The following is a 26,727-nucleotide window of genomic DNA, read 5'->3' on the forward strand; positions in this document are numbered from 1 at the left end:
AGCGTTTAAATTTTGTAAAGATATTTTAACTACTTAATATACTGTTATGAGGTTTAATTAAAAATAGTGTTTTTTTATGTTAAATCTAAATGTAGTGGAGTTACATAAAATGGAATGGAAGTAAAGAAGATCTCAAAATTGTACTTAAGTACTTAGTTACATTCGACTACTGGAAAAGCAGTAGGTGGCACCAGTTCTCCAGTCGGAAAACATTATATTATTGTAGGAGAAGAGGAGAGCGTAATAAGATGATGTAAATAAAAAAGATCGTCGGTTGAACCTGAAATGGTGAAAAACAATGTAGAAAACTCAGTGGAAATATAACATTTATATTTTTTTATATAATATTACGAGACAGTTACATCAGATCTGTGCGAGCGATGAGAAGACGGTTCAGATCTGCTTCTATTTATCATCTCGTGTGTGAGGTTAAAAGTCGCATTCTTCGTCTATGTCATCATTTACCCACTAAATCCGCTTCAACTGCAACTATTCCACCTCAGCCAAGCATAAAAGAGTTTTTTAAGACATTTTTTATGTACAAATTTAAAATGCACATATAAACAGGTGGATGGAAATGCACCAAATGCCTCAGGGCATAAAGAAAGTCTATAAAGAAGTTATTTTTCCCACACTTGAGTGTAGAACAACTTGACTGGCCTGACCCCCACCCCATCCATCCCACTGAACTGTCTCTCAGCATCAGTGGCCGACCTCACTGACCCTGTTGTGGCTGAATGGCTAGGTATTTCCTGATTTCTTTAGATTTCCTGTAAATCTTGCTACTATGTAAGCTTCATATGTTTTACATTTTTATCAAATGCTGGTTGACACACATGGAGATTTCTCAGAACTATTGTGATACTTTCAGGAATATGAGTTCTCACAGATTTACTTCATTCTCTTGAGTACATCTCTTAACATTTACAAGCCCACCATATGCCACGCTGCTTCAGTGCACATTGCTGGAGAATGTTAAATAGCTGACGCACATGGGCAGAATGATATGAGTTTACAGTATATGTTCTGCTCAGAATACTTTTGTAATTTGTAAGCTGTGCAAGCTTTGGATTTCTGCCGATGTGACAAAAAGAAAAAGGATCCTGTAAATCATTTTAATGAGAAACTTCAAATAATGACATACTTATCAAATAAAAATGACTTTTTATCACAAAAATAATGACTTAGCACTGCAATATAATGATTAAATATCTAAAAAATAATTACTTAGTACTGAAAAATAATGACATAATGAAAAATATTGAATTTGTTTCTTGAAATATTGACTCAGTGTCTCAAAATCATGACTAAGTAATGCAAAAACAATGACTACATCACAAAATAACACATTTTCTCAAAGTAATGACTCAGTATCTTGGAAAAACATAGTATTGAAAAATAATTACATGATGACAAATTTTCTTAAGATATTGCCCTAATTTCTTGAAATTTTTATTCAGAATCCTAAAATAATTTAAACATAACATAAAATAAATGTAAAAATGTAATATAATATAGAATTTTATAATATTTGGGGGTACTAAGTCATTATTCCAAGATTATTTTTGTGTACTAAGTCATTTAAAAAAAATAAATCTAATTTTGATTAATTATTTTTTTTCAACCAAGGGCTTTTTCATGTTATTTTTTTATTTACTGATGGGAATAGGATTCCGCAGTGATCTTTAACATCATTTTTATGTGTTTTTTTTTAGATTCAAAGTAAAATCCAATCTTACATTATCCCAACATATGATCATGTGTGCTCACTAAACCTTACCATGGCGAGGCCTCCTATCTCCCGCACAGCTATGTAGAGCTTCCAGAGGTCCAGCGGTTTCTTGCCCACAGCAGGAAGCTGGGCAACAGGCGTGCCCCTCTCCTCCATGAAGGTCAGGTATCGCTCCACCCAGCCTCGCCTCTCAGGCTCCACACCCAGCTCAAACAACCGAGTGATTCGCTCCCCACTGAGGGTGGAGGAGTTAGGGTTGGCTTTCTGGTGAGAGATGCAGAGAAATGTAAGTTAGGTTATGACCTTTTATAAACTATATTTATGTTACATTTTATATCATATATATAAAAAAGGTATACTATATGTGGTAGACCATCTAAATGTATGTAAGCACAATAATAAAACTGTTTTTATACTCTTTTGTATTCAGTCGAAATGTGCGGATACATAATTTACATGCTGATTTGGGGAATTCATGCACAGTATATGCTATACAATTTGGCATATCTAGTCTATTCTGCAGTTTACTTTTCTTTGTTGTATCCTAGTGCAGTTTTCTGCAACAACCCACTCTCCCCGTGAGGATCATTAAAGTTTCATTCCATATTTACACATTCTGAAGTAGGCCCTTTGGTTGAATGACCAAGCAAAAATAAACACTTCTTGAGAGCATTTTGCTCAGTGTGCAGGCTGTGTTTACTTCAAAGTTCACCACATTCATATCCCTTAGGTTCACACCGGTGGACAAAGTTTAATCTCACACGGGCGTGTCTGGCTTCAGCCAAGTTTTTAATAGACCCATGTGGTCTAAGAACCAGCTTTTGATCATGTAATTACACAATAATCCTTCACTCATAAATGAATCAATCAATTATTGTCCAAAATGGGAAATTCTCCTGTTTCACTGATTGTGAGGTCTCTTGGTTCGGCCTCTGTGTCTATATGTTCATGTAATTCCTGTACTTATTGAGTAAATCCATCCATCCAATGGTGTTTGAGCTTCTAGTGCTTACAGGACTAGAGGGGGTCTTGAGGGGCCAGGGGGGGCTGCTGATGCTGTCGCTGTCATCTCCATGGTAGGAGGACAGGCTGGCCGGGCTGGGCGAGAGGGGGGAGGGCACGGGCAGGGCACCGCCTGGCGTGGTGGGCTGGGACACACACTGCTGGGAGCTACTGCTGCTGTTATTGTTGCTGTAGCCGTCCTGTAGCTGGTGAGGAGAGAGAGGAAATCACTGAATATTATTTGTATAAAAGCATCCATCACTGTGTTAGTTTACTCTTCAGTGATGTCATACCTGAAGTTTGAATGAGTCAGTGTGTGTGTTCACTGACCTACAGACACAAGTGTGTGTGTGTGTGTGTGTTGGGGGGCTGTAATAAGTGTGTTGTATTATGTTGGCATCCAGTACATAAAGTACATAAAGTGAATCAAGTACTCTACACATTTACACAAGCTACAATTGTCTGATATTTAGAGGTAATCCATGACATTTCTTTGACAGATGCAGTTACCAATAACTTTTTTAACTGCTTTGTGTTCAATGCGTATTAGCTAACATGCTCAACTAGCATCTTAGTGTTTTTAAAGATGCTAATTAAATTAGTTTGCAGTTTAGTGTTAATCTTATATTTGATGTGTAGTTTAAGTTAGTTAACATTATACTTGCAAAATATCAGCTTCATTATTGTCATTATCATTGTGAGCATGTTAGCAATGCTGAAGTTAGCATTTAGTTCAAAGATGAGCTAATTTATAGCAAGTATGTTAACACGCTGAAATAGCTTTTGTTGTAGTAGACGTTACCTAGCCATTTAACTGACCACTTTAACCATTGTTAATAACATTCATATCTGAAATACAGTGCCAGTTTATAAAATCTGATGCTTTATAATCCTGTAGATGTATAATATATATATATTTTTTAACATATTGAGCACTTTTAATTGTGATACTTAAGCAGTTTCATTTAAGCAACATTTTGTACTTCCACTGCTGTTTGTGTCTGCGTGTGTCTATTAATCATTTGTATAGACTGTATATATCAGTGTTGGAAGAAGTATTCAGATCTTTAATAAATGTGAATTAAAAGACACGGTAAAAAAAACGGCAGATTTGGGTAGCATATCCTGTTAGTGACCAACCTGTGGTCTGCAGTATTTTAACTCAATCTTTATGTTTTCAGCTCAGCTCGTTTGGAACAACATCTAAGAAAAGTACCAGGTACTATCTACAACTTTTGCTTATGGAAGACAAAAAAAAGAAAAAGAAAATAGAGAGTCGAGTTGAGTAGAGCCGTGCCGTACCATGCAGTGGAAATGCGGCATAAGTGTGAATGTGTGAAAGATTTTGCATGTCTCGCTGCTATTGTGTCTTTGTCTACATGCATAAATGCATGTGTTTGCATGCCAGAGATAAAGAATGCATGCAGATCAGTATGTATTAGTCTCCGTCTTCTATATGTGTGTGTGTGTGTGTGTGGAACTGGATACACTTTCCACTTTGTGTAAATCACTTCATGTTATTTCACATCAGTCTGTGTGTCTGTGTGTGTGAGAGTCTGAGTCTAGTCCTCAGTGCATGTGTACATAAGTTTGTGTGTGTGTGTGTGTGTGTGTGTGTGAAAGAGACTGCGAAAGAGGGAACAACAGCTTGACAAGTGCTTCTGGTCTGTGTACAGAATGCTCATGTCAGCAAAACCTTATCTTTCTCCCTCTCTCTTCCTCTCTCTATCTCTCTCTCTTTCTCACTCTCCTCCTCTCTCTCTTGGCAGACAGATCATCTCTTTTGGGAGCACTGGGGGTCTTTCTGGCTGCTCTGACTGCCTTAAATAATTCAAAAGGCCCTACTATCGTAATCAGCAAAAGAAAAGACAGGGATTTGGAGGGAAAAGACGTGTAGTGGATGTGATGGAGGCGTGTGAGTGTGTTTGTGCACGTCTGCGTGTTCTGTGTATGTGTGTGTGTGTGTGAGAGAGAGAGAGAGACGTTGTTAAGCAAAAACAAGGGGAGGCGGTAGAAAAGAGCAAAGAGCAGAGCTCTGTTGTTGCTGAGCTGAGCCAAGCCGAGCTGCAATTGTAGGGCAAAATGAGAAGTCAGCATTGTGTATTGGGACGTGTGTGTGTTTGTGTGTATGTGTGAGGAACTGAGGAAGTGGTGTTTGAGAGGAGGATGGTGTATACGTGTGTGTGTGTGTGTGTGACTGACTGGAAAGGCCAGTGTGTGGCTTCTTGTCTTTTTATTAAATAAAATAAATTAAGAAATATGCATGCGTGTGTGTGTATATATACACTGTATTTCTGTGTTGTGTGTACTGCAGATGCCGAGCCCTCTCTTTCTTTCTGTGTCTCTTTCTTTTTTGCAGCTTGGGCTGCCAAAACATCAGCAAGAAGAGAGTGCTGGAGGCAAAAACAAAGCGAGGAAAACATTAGGAATGGTAAATGTTAAACAAATCATTAAATATGGCGAGAAAACAACAGAAAAACAGCCCACTGTGCTGAGGCAGCATATGCTGATCAGATTTGGTTTGCTTCAGTAGGGGAGCAAGATCAAAAAAACAAAACAAAACCAGAAAAAAAAAACAAGAGGGAATTTCAAAGAAAGATGGCAAGAAGAGGAAAAAGGTCAAGCAGGCACCTTTGGTTTGTGAGGCTCGTTGTTGGCGGCGCCGCTGTCGTCTTTTAGGTCCGTTTTCGGTTTCCCATCTGGGCTCATCATCCCGTCTCCAGACATTCCCATGGCTCCTTCACCAAGAATCACAAAACATTAACACTGTGCTGAAAATTCCACCAGGAAAAATAGCTGAGAGGCAGAATAAAAATAAGAGATATCTGAGGGCAGGTAAGCTTTGTCCTTTGTCCATAAATAATATAAATATATAAAAAAGGTTGGTTTCACCTCAGTGGAATGAAGAGGGATACTTGCCATGTTTTTGTATTACAGTCAATTTAATATGCTTTAACTCCCTAAAGTGAGTGGTGCCCTCTTTGTGTGTGCTGAAAGCTGCTTGATAATGGTTGGTTTAATGTCACAGACAAAGTCAGACAATGTAAAATTATATGATGTTCTTTCTTTCTTTCTTTCTTTCTTTCTTTCTGTGATCTCAAGGCCCCTCTAAAGTCTGTCCAGCCATTCATCTCAAAGGGGAGATTGTGAAAGAAACATATAAAAAAGACTGCTGCTTAAGGAAGACATAGACAGAGAATAAGATAAGCGAGTCAGTGCGCTCTTTCAACCTTGCCCGCTGCACATCTTCAGATCGGAATAAATCGTGGATGGTCTTGCGTATTCAAAGTGGGAATGTTAGCATTCAAGGGATGCTGGCTGACTTGTTTCTTATTTCAAAGACATTTGTGTACCTTCATGAAGTTTCTAATTGAAGAAGAGCTGAGATCTTTAAAGACTACTTTTCATAGTGCCAGCTGCATATTTCTTATTAAGAGAACCGAGGGGTCCTTGAATACAAGGCTCCTCTCTTTATTTTTCCCTTGTGTGCTGCGGCACGGTGGGAAAACTAATGGCTTTTTACCATGCCCAGGGGCAAACCAGATGAGTTTTGAGGAACCTTGGCGCTCTAATTCGTTTGAAGTTTCCCAAATGTCACGCATTCTCATATTTGGTTTTGAATAAAAGTTGCCTTTCATTTTGGGAGCCACAGTGCTCTCTGAGGTGCGTTTAGCAACAATGCAGCGGGGTGACGGGCTGAAAGGAAAAGGGATGCACTGCATTAATCTTTGCTCACTGGAGGGCCAGCTCTACAGGAGAAGTAAGAGCTGTGAGAAAGTAACTCTCTTGATTTCTTAGCCTTTTACTATCTTTGGCCCCTTTTAGTCCCTTCTCTCTCTCTCTCTCTCTCTCTCTCTCTCTGTGTCTCTGAATGGAAACAATCCTGAGCTGCTTCTGCTATACATTGAAAATAAACGCAGGCTAACCTTGAGTGGCTCCTTTAACATTAACGAAGAGGGTTCTGCTCTTTTCTATCAGCTTACATTCAGCACATTGCAATGCAAGATAAGTCAGAGAATATAGGGTCATAACTAACCGATGATAGAGGCTGCATGAATGGACTCAGAAAGGAAAATGAGATAATATACACAACTTATCTCTCTTTTAGATATGTATTTGGGTGGCTTGAATGTTGATATTTGTCTTGTTAATATCAGCAGCAGTAAGTGAGGATTCAAGCCTGAAGACAAAATAACTGAAGGACCAGGGTAATAAATCAATTAGTTATGGTTTAGTACAATTTTCAATTGTACAAATAGTACAAATTGATTTTCCCCTTAACTTGGGTAATCACAAGAGGAGGCCACTGTTTTCACTGAGCTCATGCAGTCATAGTACAAGCCTGATTCCGAAAAAGGTTGGGACATTGTCTAAAACCTAAATAAAACAGAATGTGATAGTTTTGTAGATCTATCTATAAAGCAAGAAGCGTCTGTGTGTGTCTGTGTGTGTCTATGTGTCTAGGGCATATCTCGCTGACCGTTAGTCAGACTGACCTAAGATTTCGTACGTGGCTTGCGCATGGCACGAAGGTGTGCATCCTTGAATTTAAAGATTTCTGAATTCATTTTTCAAAATATCCTTATTTACGTAGGACATGTTGCGACATTGCACTGTTTCTGATTGGACGCCTTTTAGGGGAGCTCCGCCCCATTGTGTGACAGGCCTACACCTGGTCAGTAACACAATTCACTCTGGATTTCCACGCCTGACTCATCTCATCTATAAGTCTATTTAGCCTACCTATCTTTGGGAGTTTTAAAGTACGCTACAAAGTTTGATTTTCCAATAATATCCAAATAGCTTCCAACGAATATCAATGTTCAATGTGTATGTGCTGGATGGTGTACGCACCTTATGAAAAGTAAGTGTTTTATGGAGTTGCAGACGTTGTAGTGGTCTGCATGTAATGTACGAATACATACTTCCTACGGGCACTGCACTAGTATAATCAATTGAAAATTGTAAAAAGGCAGGATAATTTTTGTTCAAAATGAGTATTCGTAAATATATATTCTATAATTCTGAATTTGATTCATTCTGTTTTTATTTATGTTTTACACAGTTTCCCAACTTCTTTGGAGTCTGGGTTGTATTGCCCCATCCTACCCGAGTGTTCTCCGCAGACATAAGTTACAGCATGGCAGCATGTGCTACTAAGTGAGGAGTTCTTTCCAATGACTGGCACTATCTCCTCAGTCGTCTGGAAGTAGTTCGGTTTCGCAGCATCCAACCTCGAGCAAACCACTGTTCGCTGTTAGGTTTATCTAAATTGTGTGGCCTTAAAAAAGCGAATACATGGCAATGGAGCTGAGTGGGAGAAGTGTGTGGCACTGCAGCTTGCGCAAGATGGCAGCAGCCCTGAAACACCCTTTTTTTAATGCTATCTTTTGTGTTTAACATTTTTGATTGATTTAAAGAAAAAAAAAATCTATTAAAATGGTAAATCAGATGTGGTGACTTTGTTGCCCGGCTCACCTGACGGTGGCATGTTGTAGGCTGGACCTTGTGCGTTCCCCATAGCCGAGCTGTTGGTTCCCGTTGGCTGGCTGTAGGGGACGGTGGTGGCCATGGGGCTCGCCTGGCTGATGCCAGGGCCTTGATAGTTGCCCTGCCTACCACCGAAAGAACACAAAGATGTTAGTAGAAATAGATGAATTCAGTTTATATTCACAATGTAATGACAGGCTGGGGAGAGATAAGTGGGTCACAGTGAAAGCTGCAGAAGAACACAAGTCACAAAATTGTACAAAGATGATATTTGGCAGTCTGTCACTGCCATACTGCTTTATTGTTGTAGTGAAAACCGAGCAGCATGTATATCTGAAAGTCACAATGAAAGCAGAGTACACAACATATCCCTGATCAAACAAACAGCTCTTCCAAAAGATTGAAGATGAGCGTGCAGCATCAGAAAAGAAAAACTCTCCCATCCTCTCTTTGCTCTCCTCTTCTACAAATCCCCCCTCCCCTCCCTTTCTTCACTCTCTTCCCCCTTCTCCCTCTCCCACAAGTCATAATTTAACTAATTAAGGTGTGCTTTTGGAGAGGATCATGTTATTTGTTGCCATGGTGACAGCAGAAGTCAATCCCGCTCAATCTCCCTCCCTCCCTCTCTTTCTCTCTCAGGCGGCTCATCACATGGTGTTGCAAGTGACATCAGAGGGGCTTATCTGCAACCTGCTGAATGCTAGCCATCCGTGTGTGTGTGTGTGTGTGTGTGTGTGTGAGAGAGAGAGAGAGAGAGAGACGGTGTGTGTGTGCGTGATTGAAGGCAACGTCTATCATTGCATGCCAGGCAGGCCAGAACCAGTGACATGGGGGCTGAAAGGGAACACCGTGTTGGAACAATTTGCTCTATCTCCTGCTGACTTAAGATTATCTCCTGGACAACCGTATAAAAGAAGAAAAGGTGAAGACAGATAGAGAGAACAAACATGTGAGGTGAAGTGAGAGAGAGGGGCATGAAAGATTGAACTAAGAGAGGAGAGGTGGAAGAGTGAGAATAAAGGATGGAAGAAAATTAGAAAGGAAGACGGGAAGGGCTGAGGAAGTGAAATGGTTGGAAAGATGAATGTTAAGGAAGAAAAGGACGGTGGGAAGGCATCAGAGGGACAATGTTGGGCAGCGACAGACCACAAGGAGGAGTATTTGGCCCAAAATGCAACACTTTTATGTGTACGAAAAGGAAAAATTCTATCCGGATTTATGTCAGTCAATTCCCTCCTAACTGGCATCTTTCTCTCTTTCACACAGACACATAGTGTAATACCTCATGTTGGAACCGATACACATAGCCTAAGAGGAGGGATTGGCTTGGTAAACCTCCCCATAATCTCATCTCACAGATGTAATTAGTCATAGAGCACGGCTGATGATACATATGTAATCCCTCTATGGGGGCCGAGGTGCACTGGGGAGCTCCATGGCAAAGAAACAAGCTCACACCAAATCCACGCTTATCTGGCCCCATTTCCCTATAATGGGGGAAATATAGACTCCTTCGTTCGCTGCCTACGTGTTCCCTAAAAAGCTTTGTGTGAGTCAAGACACAGAAATAAAATGTACCTTTTGATCGTTGCAACTTCTCTCTCAAGTAAAACCGTATGCTGCGTGCAAACTCCCACAAAGAGATAAGACGAAGAGGGGAAAAATAAGTTTCCAGATGGCCGAGAACCTCGTTTATCCATACTGTAAAAACACCCCTCATCCACCTCAAGCAATATAAGCAGAAGCTCTCATGTGAATGGTGGAATATCCAAATCAACAACAACAACAACAACAACAACAACAACAGTGGTTGGAGGTTTTCGACTGTGGCGCTCTCCCATTATGACTAATTCATGTCATAAAAAAGCCCATTAGAAAGCACTTGATGGAGGCATTGCACAGCGTTTAATCACACTTAATATATGCATGTGCCGCTATCGGGGGGGTGAAGAGCACAGCGCATTCATCTTGCTCTCAGGCACCTTTGTGCCAGGGAAAAAAAACCCATCTTGTTTTACCGCAGAAAGAAAGTGAAGGGAGAGAGAAAGAAAGAGAGAGAGCGGGGAGGGATGGATATAGAGGGAGAGGAAGAAATGAAGAAGGGAGGTGGAGGGAGGAAGGGAGGGAGAAGAAGAAGCCTGAGTAGTATGTGTATGTGTCCCTGGTGGACCGATGGGGGGCGTATCTTCAGCTCAGGGCCCCAGAGCTGGAGGTAATCGCTGTTCCATGAGACTGAGCCCAGGGAACACACACACACACACACACACACACACACACACACACACACACACACACACACACACACACACACACACACACTCAGTTAGAAACATCTATCCTAACACCATCAGGCCAGTGCACTCTCAGTTTGTTGTCTAGGATTGGCCTGAGGAGAGAGAGAGGGAGAGAGACAGAGAGAAAAGAGAGAGAGAGAGAGAGAGAGAGAGAGAGAGAGAGACAGACAGAGAGAGAGAGAGAGAGACAGACAGAGAGAGAGAGAGAGAGACAGACAGAGAGAGAGAGAGAGACAGTGTGGGGAAACTCTACTCTCCCTCAGAGTTAGAATGAGAGTTTTGACACCACATTACAGGGAAGATGTAGGAAAATTCAGCTTTGGTGTTCAATTCAATCTTTTGTTTGACCTGTCCAGACAACAGTTAGGGCTCAAATTAAGAAATGCAAATGGTGGAAATACATTTTTCCCACTTTAAAGTGATTACTGTATTGTTTTTTTTATGAATACTATGTAAATGCTCTACCCTAATTCTATGCATGCACGCACGCATGCACGCACGCACGCACGCACGCACACACACGCACAGCCATCTCTCTCCATTTGCTATTCAGTCCACATGTGTGAAGGGCATCGGAGAAGGCCACTTTCGCACAGTGGGCAGAGTGTGTGTGTGTGTGTGTGTGTGTGTGTGTGTGTGTGTTTGAGCGTGTCCTTGTGTTCATGCGCGGGGTGGGCGCTGTTGCCAAGGGGATGCCATGGTTACGAGGTGCCAGCCAACCAGCTGACGGTGTCTCTCTAGAAGTGGCAGCGCCTTTGTCCTTCATTCGTGGTGACAGGCCGCGCTGATGCCTCCCAGCGCTGCTAACTGGACGAGACAGCAGAAGCGCGGGGACTGCAGGAGTGTGTGATGGCTGAGCGTCCCTCCCTATCGATCCCTCTGCTTTGTGTGTGTATATGTGTGTGTAGAAGAAAAGTGAGAGAAAAAAGAGCCAGAGAGAGGCTGCTGGATGGAAGGATGGAGTGGATCGGCTGGAGGCCATGAATTATATATGGACCCAATCTGTTCTCAGGGCAGCTTGGGCTCGTAGCTCCTCCAAACTCCTGACTCAACTCAGCACACACACACACACACACACACACACACACACACACACACACACACAAACACGTACACAGAGGGGGGGTCAGAATCCGACAAAAAATAAAAAGGACAGCTTTTAACATATTAAATCCAGAGAAAAGCTACTCTTCCCTTCTCCCTCCCCTCCTTCCCAAACATCAAACAGCTCAGGATGGATGGAGGAGAAGCCATTTATTTTACCCATCTAATGAAAGCAGAGCGCTCCGCAGCACTGCCAAGACTGCGAGCGACAAAGCACCACAGGCAGCATCCCTCGTTCTTGACATTCAAGCGCTGCTCTTATTTATTTAGCAAATTTACTTACTAAGGAGGTCAGAAATGAATTATTTGGCGAGGATTTGCCTGGAAGCACTCTCCTCTCCTCTCTTCTTCCCTCTTCCAACATTTTTCTCCCTTCAATTTCCCTTTGATTTACGGCTCTTTTTTTTCTGAGCTTTGCTCTTCTTCTACTAAGTGCTTATTTTTTCGACAGAGCCCGTTCCTATAGCTCCAGGAACTTTTTGTAGAGTGTCGCCGGCAGCGCTGGAAAGTCATTTGAAAAGCCAATTCTGTCCTCAGAAGCTGCTGCCAAGAAAAGCTTATACCTTTTAATACTTTCTGTTCTCTTCTCTTTTCCAAAAAATTCCCCAACATCAATCCGCAGCCTTGAAAAAATGTTGCACCACACCTTTCTTCCAAACAAACTTGTACCTCCTCCACACTGACAGCCCTGACACAGTCCATGTTATTTGAACATAACATGTCAGAGTTTTTACGCTGCAATTCATCATACTGACAACTGGCAGCCCAGTTCGCCCAAAGAGTCGACTTTCTATAAATCTGATGCCATTTACAGATTGACCAGCATTTATATTTTAATTTAGGGCAACAATGCATGAAAAAGGGACATTTACCTTTTCTTTCACACGTTTTCAAAGTAACTGCAATAACCGAATCACCCCAGATTGCAAAAATTATGATGAGCATGAGTTTGTGCAACAAATTTAACTTTTAGTAGAGCAACAGGATTATTTTTTATGTTCCCAAAACTCTCTAGGCCAACACTGTTTCTCCTCAACCACCAATCAAACTGATTAACCAATAAAAGTGGGACATTTGTTTCTGATTCCAGTCGGCCGATGGAGGAAAAACTCCAGAGAGAGCTTGAGGGAAAAAAACACTCACGCCACACTTTATGAAGATTTAATCACGACCCACGCCTGCAGCCATGGGATACCAGAAGTGGCCCTCCTCTGCTCATTTGGCATTCTTTTCACTCAGCGTAATGAAGCTGGAGTGTGTCTGCTGGTGTGTGAGGGTGTGTGTGAATCAGGGGGAGATGGAGATGGGGGATGAGAGGTGGAAATGAAGCAGGATTATTGGTGGGGATTCAGTAAAGGGACGTGTTCTAGAAAAAGAAGGAAAGAAGCAGCCGATGACATCACTGCTAACTAGCCCCTGATTTGAAAGGTCGGGAGCGGGTGTCTGTGGCAGTTCACTCGGGGTTGGCGCATCAAAGGGTGAAACAAGACATGTGCTACGACTAACAACTTGTTTCTCAGACGGAGAGGAACTAGGTCTGAATGTTTCAGAATGTTGCGCTGAGATCTGGAGAGCAAACGGGGAACTGGAGCCTTTAACTGCAGGTTTTCGGAGGCCAATTTTCTCCTGATCTCCCTCAGATGTTCTAAAGTGGGATCTGAGGAAGAAAAACATAACAAGGCTGTGCTGGAGTCAGCGGAGAACAAAAAGCAAATTGGGAGGAAGAAAGACTGAGGGAGATAAAACAGTCTGGGTAGGATAACAGAGCTGCAGAGAGACGGAGAGGGCGATACAGTTGGGAGAGTTGGTAAAAAGAGTGAAACAGGTGGGAGGAGAGAGAACAGAAGCAGACGGGGAGGGATGAAAGAGGTACAATGAGCGATAGCACAACTCCGAGGGTGAGACAAAAACTGTAGTATTCTCCAAAAATGGCCAGCTTACCAAACATTTTGGCTCTTTTTTCTTTTCTTTCTGCCTTAAGAGTAATTAGTATTTGTAGTAAAAACTTGCTATAAATCAATATCCTGAATACAGAAGATGGCAGCGATATGACAAATTATTCAAATTTGTGAACACTTGAATTGCTTTGAAAACAGATAGTCTGTTTGGGTTTTTCCTCCAGCGCTGTGGAAGTAATGCTTTGTTTTGAATAAACATAATAGCAATTTGAAAGTTAGCAAGCGCAGCAACAGCCACTGTAGCCGAACAGAGAAAGACACATTTCCAACAGAAAATCAAAAAGAAAAAACTGGACTTTTTGCTTCAAATGTGACCTTTGCAATGCAGCAAAAAAACACAACAACACATTAATGACTGCTTGGTGCCAAAGATGGAGATAAAACACTGAACAAAGACAAGAAAACCAGAAAATGGATCACTGAGAAGAGAAATAAGTGAAGACAGAAACACACTTTTTCCCAGACCGATATGTAAACAAACAGAGCAGGAGAGAGCGCCACAGTGAGCGACACCTCTCTGGTGTCTTGGTGTATGTGAGGAGAGACTGACAGTCAGTCTGATTGGTCCCAGCAGTGGGGATCATGTCATGCCACTTCTTATTGACAGCCCAGCCATCTCTTAATGGCTCGACCAGCATTTGCATTGCTGTGTGTGTGTGTGTGTGGAAAGCACTTGGCCCCCCAGATGCACGTAATTAATCACACGTACTGTCAGCAGCACCACATCACCCCCTCCCAAAAATGCCAACACAGTGCACACGACAATCTGAAACTCAGTGAGTGTGACTGTGTGTGTCCGTGCATCACGCTGTCTGTGCTCACTTGTTGCCATTAGAGTGACTAAGACATGTTGATGATGATCACGATGACTACAGTGATGATGCTGAAGGTGATGATGGCAATTACTGTGATAACAATGATGACTCCTCTTGTTTTGCTCGCAGACGGAGCTTGTGAGAAGGATTATTCTGATCACTTTCAGTTCTGTTTAGCTTGAAAAATGTCAATTCAGTTTAGTCATATGACACTTGGGCTTTGTATTGGCAAGAATCAGGCAACAAGATACATATTACAGGGGCTACATTTCAATATATTGCCATACTGTAAGAAAGGTGATATATTATGATTTCTAAATGTAATTTCACAGAAAACTGACTGAATAAACAAACCACCAAATGCAAAAATTCTGAGTACAAAAATGTTTACTTTTTCTATGCAATCAGATCTGTTTTTGCACATGTCCCCAAGAAGCACACCGGGCTTTGAAGCTAATTTTCATAGTGGTCAAACAGTGAAATTAAACTACTGAGTCTGTCACATGATGCCATTAGGCCGAAAAAAGACTTTTCCCATAGACTGGACATGGGGAAAGAGATTTCTAAGGAGGATGCTTTCTTTTTTTAACATCACAACTTCTGCAAAATTACTCGTTTCATTTTATCACTAAATTAAGATCTGTGGTGAATACAGTTGAAATGGAGAGGATTAGATTAGATTTTTTTTACCTGTTTGAATCATACTTCCCTCAAACTGTCCTAAATGCAGCTGCTCGGCTTTTAACTAGTAATAACGAGAGATTACACATCACACCAATTTTACCCTCACTTCACTGGCTCCCTATTCAATTTTGTATTCATTTTAAAATACTAGTGCTAACTTTTAGAGCCCAGCTGGGCTGAAATCCCCAGTATATCACTGACCTTGTTTGGACCTTTATATGCCAAATCGTGCTCTAAAATCATCTGAGCAAAAGTTGCTGGATGTCCCTCAAACCTAGGGCTGGGCGATATATCAATACAAAAAATATATTGTTATATTTTTAAATGTGATTTGGAATTAGACCATATCGCACACATCGATATAGTTCTTTTTTTTTTTTCTTCTTTTTTATATATATAAATGCTGCCCTCACTAGGGATTGTCATATTTAGTTATTTTGGAATGTTTGTGATTTTTTTTCTCATATAAATATATTTATTTTTAGAAAAAGATTGGCCTATTTTATTTCATAGGCTATTTTTATTCAAGATATATATATTTTTAAATTTAACTTTATGGAGCTTTGATTATAAAAAAGAAGGTACTCCTGTTTTTATACAGTATTTATGTTCACTTAAATAAACGGTTTCAATAAAACTACTTGTGACATGTCATATTTGGCTTTGACTTTGACTGAACATTTGCCCTCACTTTGCGATGAAAATATCAGGATATATATCGTATACCAATATTCAGCCTAAATATATCGGGATATGACTTTTGGTCCATATCGCCCAGCCCTACTCAAACCCACAACAAAACTCGAGGTAACCGTGCTTTTCAAGCTGATGCCCTATCATCGCAGTTCCAAGATTTGGCAAGGTTTTTATGAAACAACTTTCAACATTTTTACTCAAACAGACTTTTGGTTTACTAATTACTACTTAATGTTAAGCACTTTGTGTCACTTTGTATATCTGTAAAAAGGTGCTATACAATTAAACTTCCCTTACTTACGATCAGAACTTGATTAATTTGGACTATATCTGGAAAGTCTAGAAGAGCCATCTGATTTAATTATTTTAATCCAATTCCAGAAGATCCATAGAAAGTTTCTCAGAGGCTTCATGCATTACCAACCAACTTTCATAGATATGAACAGGGTCCTGCCTCCAACACTGTATCAAGCTCTCTTTAAACATCCATACCTGTGCATTGATCACAATACCTGTAACATCCAACATCATAGCCCTACTTTTTGTACAAACTGTCTGCTATGAATCTTTGCATGTAAACTATTTAAAATCATTGGGTTTTGAGAAATGATGCCATAAAACAAAACATATAAACTTGATACTCAAGTGTACTGATATTTTCTTACACCCCTCTATGTTTAACACATTCATATAGAGAGATTTCATAATTGGAGGCGTACACACACACACACGTTATGACGATGGTGGACCTACCTATGGTGCTGTGAATGTGATGGTTGCAGGATGGGTGAATGGTAAGGTCTGAGTGGAGGTGAAGGTGATGGATGGGTAGAAGCTGGGTGGGGTGTGGGCCAGTGGGAGGAGGTGGGTTGGGGTTGATGCATCTGGGCCGGGGACCTCGCACACTGAGGCTGCCTGCAGATCGGTGTCAACAGACCACCGACAAAAAGAAGAAACTTTATCTGAAATATCATCACCAGCTCACAGTCTCCAGTCTGACTCATGCATCGTCAGAAATGAGAATGAACACTGACAAATGTTAATCTGCCACTTCAGCCTGCAGAACGCTGGCGAGACTGCTCCCACGATGCATTGTTAGGCAAAACCTGCACCGATTGGAGGAAGCGCAGAAATCCACCCTTCCTCTCAGCAGACGGCCATGTTTCCACAAGTTCCCCCGGCAGGGTTCAGCAAAAGTTTACTGCCCACACAATCCCACAACAGCCCTGGTCTCCAACGCTACAAACACTCATATATTCAAAGCTGTGTGTGTCTGATGGAAAAATAATATCCCTTAACTCATATACCATTATAGCATCAAAGTGCTTTGTATTTGCGATAAGGTGCTTGGTGTCACCCCTGTCTCTGGTGTTTTCACAGTTAAACCGGTGGTTTGCTTTTTCTTCTTTTATGTTTTGACAGTGCAGTATTCAAGCCATACAGTCTGCTCACAGGCCAATATCTCTCTTTCTGCAACAAATGGCACTTGGTGTATAGTGCCAGCTATCAAAATGTCAGGCACTTTATGAGATGTGTGAAAATAGGGATAGCTCTGCAAATGGCTCATAGAAGCGTGGAACCCCTGAGAACTACTCTTTCCTTCACGTCTGAAAAGATTCTTGGAGAAAAAAAAAAGACAAACTCTGTGGCACAGAAAGTCTCTGTGGTGCTTTTCAGCACACCTCCCCACAGACAACCCTGCAGAAAGAGTGATGTAAGATAGAGATGCTTTCTGGCCTCTAATTTTAGCATACCACTACTTCCAGGTGAAATAAAATAGGCACAGGAGTTCTGGGCCATTTCTGTTTGAACAGAATATCTAATATATAAAGATTTTTTACACCATTCTTTTTCTTTTGTTGAGATAACTTTTAGGGCAATTATGGCATAGAAGAGGCTGCAATTAATTATCTGTGCATATACATTATAAATTATACACAGAATTTGGTTCAATTGGGCATGTTTCAATTGTTCTTTCATGTCAGCAGGCACTGGCCATGTTTCAAGACAAATGAATGCATTATCCTAGGAGATCTGATGCTACATTGTAATTTATACAGCAAAAGTGTTTTCATATCCCATTAAGCACATTAACTCTTTTTTGACAAAGACAAAAACAACTTCAAGTGAGTGTAAAAACTTTTTTTGCCCAGTAGAGTAAGTATTATAGAATTTAGTTTTTTCTAATCAGCTTTTCTAATATGATGGTTCAAGCATGCATAAAAATAGAAAATACAATAAAACTGATTAGAAACAAGGCAGCACAAACTGTATGTGCACAAACTTAGGTGAAAAGTCAAACAAAGCAAAACAGAAACACATGTTAACCTCGAAAAGATTTACTGAAGAAATTAGAGCTGAGTCTTGCTGCGCTCTCACCTGTTGTGTGTTGAGTTGGCAGATCCCGGCATGGCAGCTGCTGCTGCCTCCTGGGCCTTGCGGTTAGAGCTACCCAAAGAAGGAGGGCCCATCCCAGGCCCAGCTGGCTGGGGCATGCTAGGGGAGCTTGGAGCCATGGGTGGGTACACCCTGTTCTGGCTGCTTGGGCCGTGGCCGCGTCCTACAGGTATGGGCTGGCCGGGCCCCTGGCCGTGCATGGGGCTGCTAGCATTCATTCCCAGACTGTTGGTCATGCCGGGACCGGGGCCGCTGTAGCTGGTACTGGCAGGACCACTGTAGTTGGAGGGACGAGGATAGTTACCTGGAAGAAGACGACACATGTGAATGAGCCTACCTCATTAAAAATGTCAGAATTACACAGACAATGTCACTCAGAAGGTAAAACATGGCTGGCTGTCACTTGAGACATTTAAGTTCCCACTTGAATTTGATAGACTGCTTATGAGAATGACACAAAATGGCTGCTGTGAAATACTGTAGTCGTAGATGGGTGCTATGAATCACTTCATTTGAGAGAAATGGAGTTTATCAAGGGCTTGTCAGCTGATAACCTTATACCTACAACAGTGACACATACAACAATTTCATCCATCAAGGAAAACATCTTGTGACAGATGAGGAATGAGGAATGTAAAGTGTAAAACTAAATTCTGATTCATAACCTCTTTAACCTCCAGTGGAGGCTGAAAAAAATATATGGGGTGTGGTGTGGTGACATTTTTCACAGCTGCAGGTTGCTGGATGGCCCTGGGAACAATTGTCAAGCTTAAGGCTGACTTTGTGAAACACTTGAGAGGAGCTCTAATCTGCAGTAAATGCTTTCTTGCTGCCCTGGAGTGCCATACGGCCGCGATGCCAGAAGCTTTCCTAAGGCACACTTAAACCCCTCCATTTTGGCTCTAAAAGCCAAGCTCGACTCCAACACCAGCTGCAATAAGAGCTGAAAGAGAATCACCATGCTGTCAAAGACAACATGTACATACATTTAGGCACACTAAAGCACACCTACTGTACATGTAAGTGCATTTCACTCCCACAAACACAGCAAATCACATTGTATTCCCACTCCAAGCACTGAGCCCTTTCCACAGTGATATTCCCTTCCTGGTAAAATCCCCTGCAAGATATAAAGGAATATGTGGCATCCTCCATTGTGAAGGGGGCTATTTATTTTGATTTGATTAAGGGTGCTTTAGTTGGGCCTCACTGCTTAATCCTCTGAGAATATGTCTGGAAAAGGGGATCAAGTCCCTTTAAAACCTGAAGGCTTTTCCGCACGCTCAAATGAGGGAAAGTTGAATGACAATATTCCACAAGATAGGAAAGAAAAAAAACGGCTCCGAAAATGGAAATGGCTTCACAGTGTCCTCGAGCTGCTTCAGTGAAGACACTTTCCACATGACATAAGCCTGCGAGTCCAACAGAGGGAGAGAGCGGGAGGAAGCAGCAAGGGTAGGGGCGGAAAGAGTGGAAGACGGATAGACACAGAGGGTATGGGGGGAAAAACTCCTGCCCCACCAAGCCCCAAGATAGGATTTATATTGAATCAAAATAAAAGTCTTTCCCATAAAAGTCAGCAGCTTCGGTTGAATTTGTCCAGAAATTGTGATGAAATCTACTGTGGGAGATGGGAAAAGAAGAAGCGGATTATTTCTGGGGAGGCTTTGGTGAGCCGGTGAGCTGAGTACGGCTGACACCTGTCAAGGGTTTTGGGGCTATAATAGGGAAGCGTTCAGGAAGAAAGGATGTCTGCTAACGAACACAGGAGGATACGTATGGTGCACAGTACATGTGTGTATGTGTGTGTGTGTCCATCTGCTTGTCTGTGTGAATGCATATATAATACTTCAGAGACCCTGCAACCAGTGAAAGACACATTTCCATGTTTCTTCCACTCGTAAGCGACTGCCTGGTGGAAAATCCTGGGAACGGTGCCCTGTAGCTTCCTTCCTCTCGGCTCGGGTGGACGGTTTGCTGCAGATGAACAAGGCCACAGTCAGCGACCTCTCTCAGCCCTCTTTGGACAGCTGTTGAGCCCCATGTCATGGCTGCCTGCCATACATTCTCAATAGCCTGGGCGGACTCTTTGTGGTTTTTGGCCCTTGTGACAGACTGAGGCTTCAGCACACCTCCCGGGGAGTTGTTTATATCACACAGTCCCATTTGGACAATCTGGCCAAAAGCCCCAGAAGTGGGAGTGAGTGTCTGGAAGTTTCCATGAGACTGTATTCAACTTTACTGGGAGGGATGAGATTCGAAGCCAAATCTAACTGAAGAGGTTTGTGTTGAAAAAAGTCGACATGTCATTAAGTCGACACGCTGCATTGAAAGAACTTATCGGTCTTGATGTACTACCATTCAAAATGTTCTAGTTGTGGGCTATGTTTGCCTCGGCTGACAAAGGAAAGACAGAGTAGCTGTGGGACTGGGTTAATGCTAAGCTTTCCGATGGGAGTCTTGCTCCGTCCTGACAAGAATGATTCACTTCCTGAAGGATTGGTGCTGCGCCAGAGCGCTTCTTCAAGGACAGATAGCGTACTAACCCACTTTTTAAAATGACTGAGAGCTCAACCCTGAAATTCTAGGTGTTTTTGTGAGAGTCATTCATGATTTTCTAAGGCTTCGGAAGCGCTATGCAGATTACATCAGATGAGAAAGTTGGGTCATTACGGAGGGAGAAGACAAAATAGAAATGAGTATAAAACACATCTATTATGTCAAATTTGCACATATAGTGTTGTTATAAATTTAGTTTATGTCTAAATTGATCGCATATGGTGTTATATTTATAAAAGTTGAAGATGTGTATTAGCTGCTGTGGACTTAAAGGTGCAGTGTGTAGGATTGTGTGGCATCTAATGGTGAGATTAAAGATTGTAACCAAATGAATACCTCTCCGCTAACAAACCTAGAGAACCTAAAGAACCTATGGTGGCCTTCAGGTAATGCCTGTCCATTCATGGCTACTGTAAGAAAATGGCAGTGCTCACTATAAGGTAATGAAAAGACACCAATTCTTATACATCTTTCTCTTTTTTACCTCTTATCAGAATACGTCACTCTAGCATCACACACGATTGTGCAGGCATGTCGGTTGCATCAGATCAAAGTCTTAATTTCTAAACATATAAATTACATTATCATTTTAGACATTTACACATACATTTTTTTATACTTGCCTATGAGTGACAAGTTGTTATAATATCGAGACTGCATTTCAGTAGTAAAATCCTTTAAAAAATCCTGTGAGAAGTCGACTTTTTTGCCAAATTGTTTTCTTCCTGATCACAGTGTTCTAATTGACAGTCCGTTTTTCTTTTTGGAACCGGCATTGTCAATGTTTGAGCACAAATAATTGGTCTATATACTAATGAAAACGTAAGGATTAATATTATATTAAGAGGCCTCTAAATCCGAAACGCTGGTCCTTTAAAAGTGTAGTTCTGCAGAGCAAGAATCTGAATCGGACAGAACAGTTAAGATAAGTTTTTAACACTCCCTCCTAACTTCCAGTTATCTTCAAATAGGAGGTGAACACAGATTTGTGTATCTGAAAAACCTTCACAAGCTAAAAGTAGCAAACACACGCTGACAACTAAAACCAAACTAAACTAAAATGGAAAAGTGAAAACAATTATAACCTTACTTTGAAAACACAATCTAAGCACTCAGAAATCTCACTTCCTGTTCCTAAACAGGCCAGGACAAGGCATTTTCTGCTAATATTATTTTCATGTTAGCATTACTATATGTGCACAGAAGTGTGTCAGCTACCTCGCCTACTTTACATGCTACCCACTACTCTGGAAACCAATAAGGGAGGGACAAGAGGAAAAGAGGACAAGAAGGATGTCATTTCTTATTTGTCCCTTCTTACGTCCTTGTGGCTCAGTCTTGGTTTCCTGCCTGCTTCTCGGGCACTTGGTGCCTTTGGGAAATCTTGGTGGTATTTATAGCGCGATGGAGGGGAGGAGAAGGGAGAAGGAGAGCTCATGGTGCTTCGTTCACAATTACATGGAAATTCCCGGCATGGTCACGCATTCGGGGGACGCTATATCCTGCGCCGGGTTTAATCCCTGCAGTCCCGCGGGAGAGCTGGAGTGTGACCGAGCAGATTACCGTCTACTGCTTCCTCAGCAGACTGGACCGTCCAATGCTAACAGCCGAGGCAGTCATTCTCCTGGCTACGGTGGAGTAAGGTATGATGGTGCACCAACGAGCCCTGCGGATCTGCGAACTCCATCAATAAGGAGTGGAACGCAGATTACATGGCTGCATGCTTGAGCTGCCAAGGACAAGAGCAGGGCAGACTGTCCGTGTCCACATGTGGATGAACACAAATAAAAGAAATGAATAACAGCATTTTTCTCTTTTACTTTTTTTGTGGATATGCTAGTGGTTGGAGGAGTTTTAGTTTCTGTTGAGGAGGTGGGCAAGAAAGAAATAAAGTGTGTTGAATAAGACACTCTGGTACTCATTTCATTCCAACGTGCCCAGGAGTTACGTACTAAACCTCAGTATAAACCTCTTTTTCCCAGTGTCATTCAGTAGTGTTAAGTATAACATCATTTAACAGAAAACCAAATTTCTTTCTTTTTCAACAGTTAATTATCTTGAAATTAGGCAGGTCAGTTCAGAGAGATTGATAATCTCAATACGGATTTCTTAAATTGCTTTTAACAGTTTTAAGACTGCAGTATACACGTAGGACTCTGGGTTTTTTTGCAGCGTCTTCTCTTGCCCGAGGCTCCCACATCCTCTCCCAGCCACCTCAGCACCTTCCCCGGCAGGGCGTCTGAGCCTAAGCAGGGATGGGGTGCGCCTTGGGGCTCCAGAGCTCCACACACTGTCAATTTCCTCCGAAAAACTCCACTCCCTCCCCCAGGCGCTGGCTTTTTTGGCTGAATTACACCGCCACTCCAGCAAGGCACCAAGGCTTAAAAGTGCTGTCTGAAGCATGGTCATTACCAGCGAGTGCTTAACCCCTGGAGGGGGGTGGGGGTGAGGGGCGGTGGGGGCATGGTGGAGAGAGCTACAGTATGCAATGGGTGGGAGAGAGAGCGGAGCGGAGACAGACTCCAAATCTCTTTCCTGTAATGGCCTGATATCCTCCTCCTCCGTCTGTCTGTGTGTCCACTGTTCTCAACATGCTGGCTCTGTACCATGTCCAAGTGCACGTCTTGAAAACAGCTGTTGGAGTTATTTGAGTCCTGTGGAGCCTGATATCAATGCGCAGTACAAGATCAGTTTAACTTTGGATGAAGAGGGCTTTTAAATGAGGCAGCATAAATATTTTTTGGGGAAATACTGGACAATCCACTCACTGTAAGAGCTTTCATTTAGACTGTGAGAAAGCAGCAAAGAGGGGAAAGCTTTGGCATGTTTCGACTGTGCATCAACGTGGAAGAAAGGCTTTGGTTACGGTCGAGGAAGCAGACTTATCTAATCAAAGATCTCTGGAAATAAGTACTAAATATTTTAGCAGTGTTTGTAGAGGGGCCACATCCTCCTGCAGTCTCATGTATCACCATAAATGTATGTTGAAGGGGATTATGTAGTCGGTTACACAAGATGCACTACAGTCGTTTGCCCCTGCTAAAAGAGCAGCGGCGCAGCTTTTCCTCACACAAACCCAGACAGTTTTTATGTTCTTTGGTGAGATATAAACTGTTAGCTTCGGTCCGTGTGTGGCAAGCATGATTGCCGGAAATTTTGTGTCACACACGACTTATGAGTTGGGTTCTCCCAGCATAGGCGGACAGGCCAAGAAAAACAGCAGAGCAGAGTTCTGAAACTTGGAGTGCGTTTCTGTGTTGGCTAATGGCTGGCTAATTTGTTAGTGCGCTAGGGAGAGGGAAGGGAAGCAGATGGAGCTGTCATTAAGAACAAAGACCAGCAGCTGTCTGCCCTGTTCACCCTTAACAAGCCCCTGATGGACTCTTCAAGAACTGGGACACTGGCAATGTCCCCATATGAATACTTTCCAGTATAGACGGTGTTGGGAGTAATTTTCCCATTTCGTGTTTCAATGATTTCTGTATGAGGACAATATGTGCTAAAAAGTATGGAAATATGAGGGAAATCCACCAGTTACAAGGGGCCATTGCACTATTTTTTTACATTGCGTTGGAAGTGTGGATAATGTGCAGAATGTTCCTTCAAATGAACTGCACTTATATCTAGCTTTTATCCAAAGCGCTTTACACTACAGACTGTGCTCATTCACCCGTTCACACTCACATTCATGCTGGTGGCCGAGGCTAACAGGGCACATTGGTGACACCTGCCACCATTGGGAATTCATTCACACACCGATGAACGCAGCATCGGGAGTCATTTTGGATTCAGTATCTTGCCCAAGGATACTTTGACATGTAGGCTGCCATGGTCAGGGCCACCGACCTTCCGATCAGTGGAGGACCATCTAGGTGATGATGGTAGATGATAGGAGGATCATCTACCAACTGAGGTTGATGGCTGGGTGGTCTGGCAAAAAAAGGTTGATGTGGCTTAATGTTTGCCGCAATGCAAGATCCACCAAAGCACTGTCCAATCAAGTATTCTACTCTCATTGATGGGTTTGACAAAGTATTAGAAGCAAAGCGTTGTATAATGTGAAATAATACAAAATTGTCACAAACCACAATTTAGATTTTAGCTGAATGTACCTGGTTAACTGGGAAATATAGATCCAGCAGGTAGTATTAAGATATTTTAACATTTTTATTCGTTTTGTTCTTTAATGTATGCAGAGATATAACTGTAGCCTCTCAAGAAGCGCCACTTTTCTAGGTAGTTGCTGTCTGAAAAGATCCTAGAGTGCAAATACAGGACAGATGCAGGTCAGCCGCAAGTGTATTAAATTTGAATGAGAGTATACATACATCAATATATATATATACACTGTGTGATGAGAAGACGGGAGCCTGAGCTGTTCTTTCCATTTCTGATGGGAACATCTCTCCTGTCATCCGAGTGAGATTTCACGCTCATCTGCCTCCCGAGCCTCTTCCAGGCTAGTCCGCCTCGCTGTCGCTCTCTGCTTACTTTATTTCTCTTTTTCTGTCTGCTTACTGGGCTGTCAGCCCAGCCAAAGTCACATTAAGAGATAAGAGTGGGTGGAGAAGGGAGACCAAATACCAAATGCATTAGGGCTATTAATCAACATTAACAAATGCGAGGGAGAGGACGCAATTTTGGGAAAAACACACGCACGGATGGGCGCATTTATCAAGGTGACACATTAAAACACACATTTACCAAAAAAATACCATAATGTTTCGTCTGGTGTGTCGCCAAAGGCAGAAAACGAAGTACAACAGCAGATGTCAACGTTTGTTGGATGGCCAGGAGTCGTACGATGGAGAAAACAAGCGAGCGGAGAATGCTTAATTACAGACAGAGATCCAAAGTTTTTTCCAAGATTTCTGGGAATCTGTGATTTGTTTGTTTTTTCTTCTTTTTTTCTCTCGAGTATCTGAAAGAGCTTGGATTGATGGTTGGTGTGACTGATTTACCAAATGTCTCTTCAAACAGTCCTACAGTAAATACTGTAGTAAACTGAACCAAAGACTATTGTTCAGAAGCCAATAATATCCCAATGGTTATTATGGAACAGACAGAAATGTTGGACTTTAACCAGATGGTTTTTAGATTAGCTAACAAACACTGGAACAACTGCAGTGACATGTTAAAATAGCAGAAAAGTTGGCCGGGCTTAAAACCTTAAATTGCATGACACAGATAAATCAACCAACTGGTCAGCATTGGCCTTGCAAGGTTAAAGGTATAATATGCAGAATTTCCTTTTAATACCATGTATAGCCTCAAAAGTAATAAAATGTGTGGCATCTGTATCTGCAGAGACCCTGTCCTCTGCTGTATTTTCCTTTCTTTTTCCTCCTATTTTGCTGTGTTAGGGGGTGTTTCTGTGCATCAACCTTTGGGCAAGAAGCTATGAAAATATATTGTGAGGTGAAACAACAAGTAGAAAAATTATTTTCAAAACGAGAGTGAATCTTTGGGTTTGCTTTCATTTTCTTTGAGATGAAGTTTGAATGTTGTGTACTAATAGTAAACCACAATTCCAGCATACTATGCCTTTAAGGGATTTTTTAAAACAGAGTTCACCTGTTTTCAACACATGAAATAATGATTTTTGATTTGAACGAATTTGCTAAGGAATGTCAAGATTTGTCATATAATTCATTTTATAGCTCAAAATACCATGTTGTGCAGTACTTCTTTAATTCTGCCATTAACCACATATATTAAAATGTGAAGCAATACACTTTTAAACTCCTGAGATTCTTTTCTTTTGAAAAGTTCAACAGTTGTGAATCTGTGAATTTACTAATGTTTGAAGCCTTTTGTTTCAATGCTGTGCAGTTCGGTACAAAAAGCTTCCTCCTCGGAGTGAAGGTTTCCCTCTTTGTTTGTGAGATAAAACACAAATCTTTTGCAGTCATCTTGTTGTAAATACATGACAGACAATATACATGAATGGCTGGTGAATTTAAATATGTCAAAAACAATAAATGTCTCATTAGAAG

The 26,727-nt window shown here is 41.7% G+C and overlaps 1 protein-coding gene across 1 annotated transcript in view; it reads right to left on the minus strand.

Moving 5' to 3' along the window:
* The window catches only part of LOC131988057 (AT-rich interactive domain-containing protein 1B-like), a 147,463-nt gene that overhangs the window by 15,716 nt on the left and 105,020 nt on the right, over window positions 1-26,727 (minus strand). The window contains exons 6-10 of the mRNA XM_059353062.1: window positions 18,155-18,476; window positions 8,213-8,349; window positions 5,366-5,472; window positions 2,746-2,940; window positions 1,781-1,996 (exon numbers count right to left, since the gene is read on the minus strand). Coding sequence (XP_059209045.1) covers window positions 1,781-1,996; window positions 2,746-2,940; window positions 5,366-5,472; window positions 8,213-8,349; window positions 18,155-18,476 — 977 coding nt within the window. The remainder of the gene's footprint in view (window positions 1-1,780; window positions 1,997-2,745; window positions 2,941-5,365; window positions 5,473-8,212; window positions 8,350-18,154; window positions 18,477-26,727) is intronic.

Source organism: Centropristis striata, chromosome 16 (genome assembly GCF_030273125.1).
Source record: "Centropristis striata isolate RG_2023a ecotype Rhode Island chromosome 16, C.striata_1.0, whole genome shotgun sequence".
NCBI lineage: Eukaryota > Metazoa > Chordata > Actinopteri > Perciformes > Serranidae > Centropristis > Centropristis striata.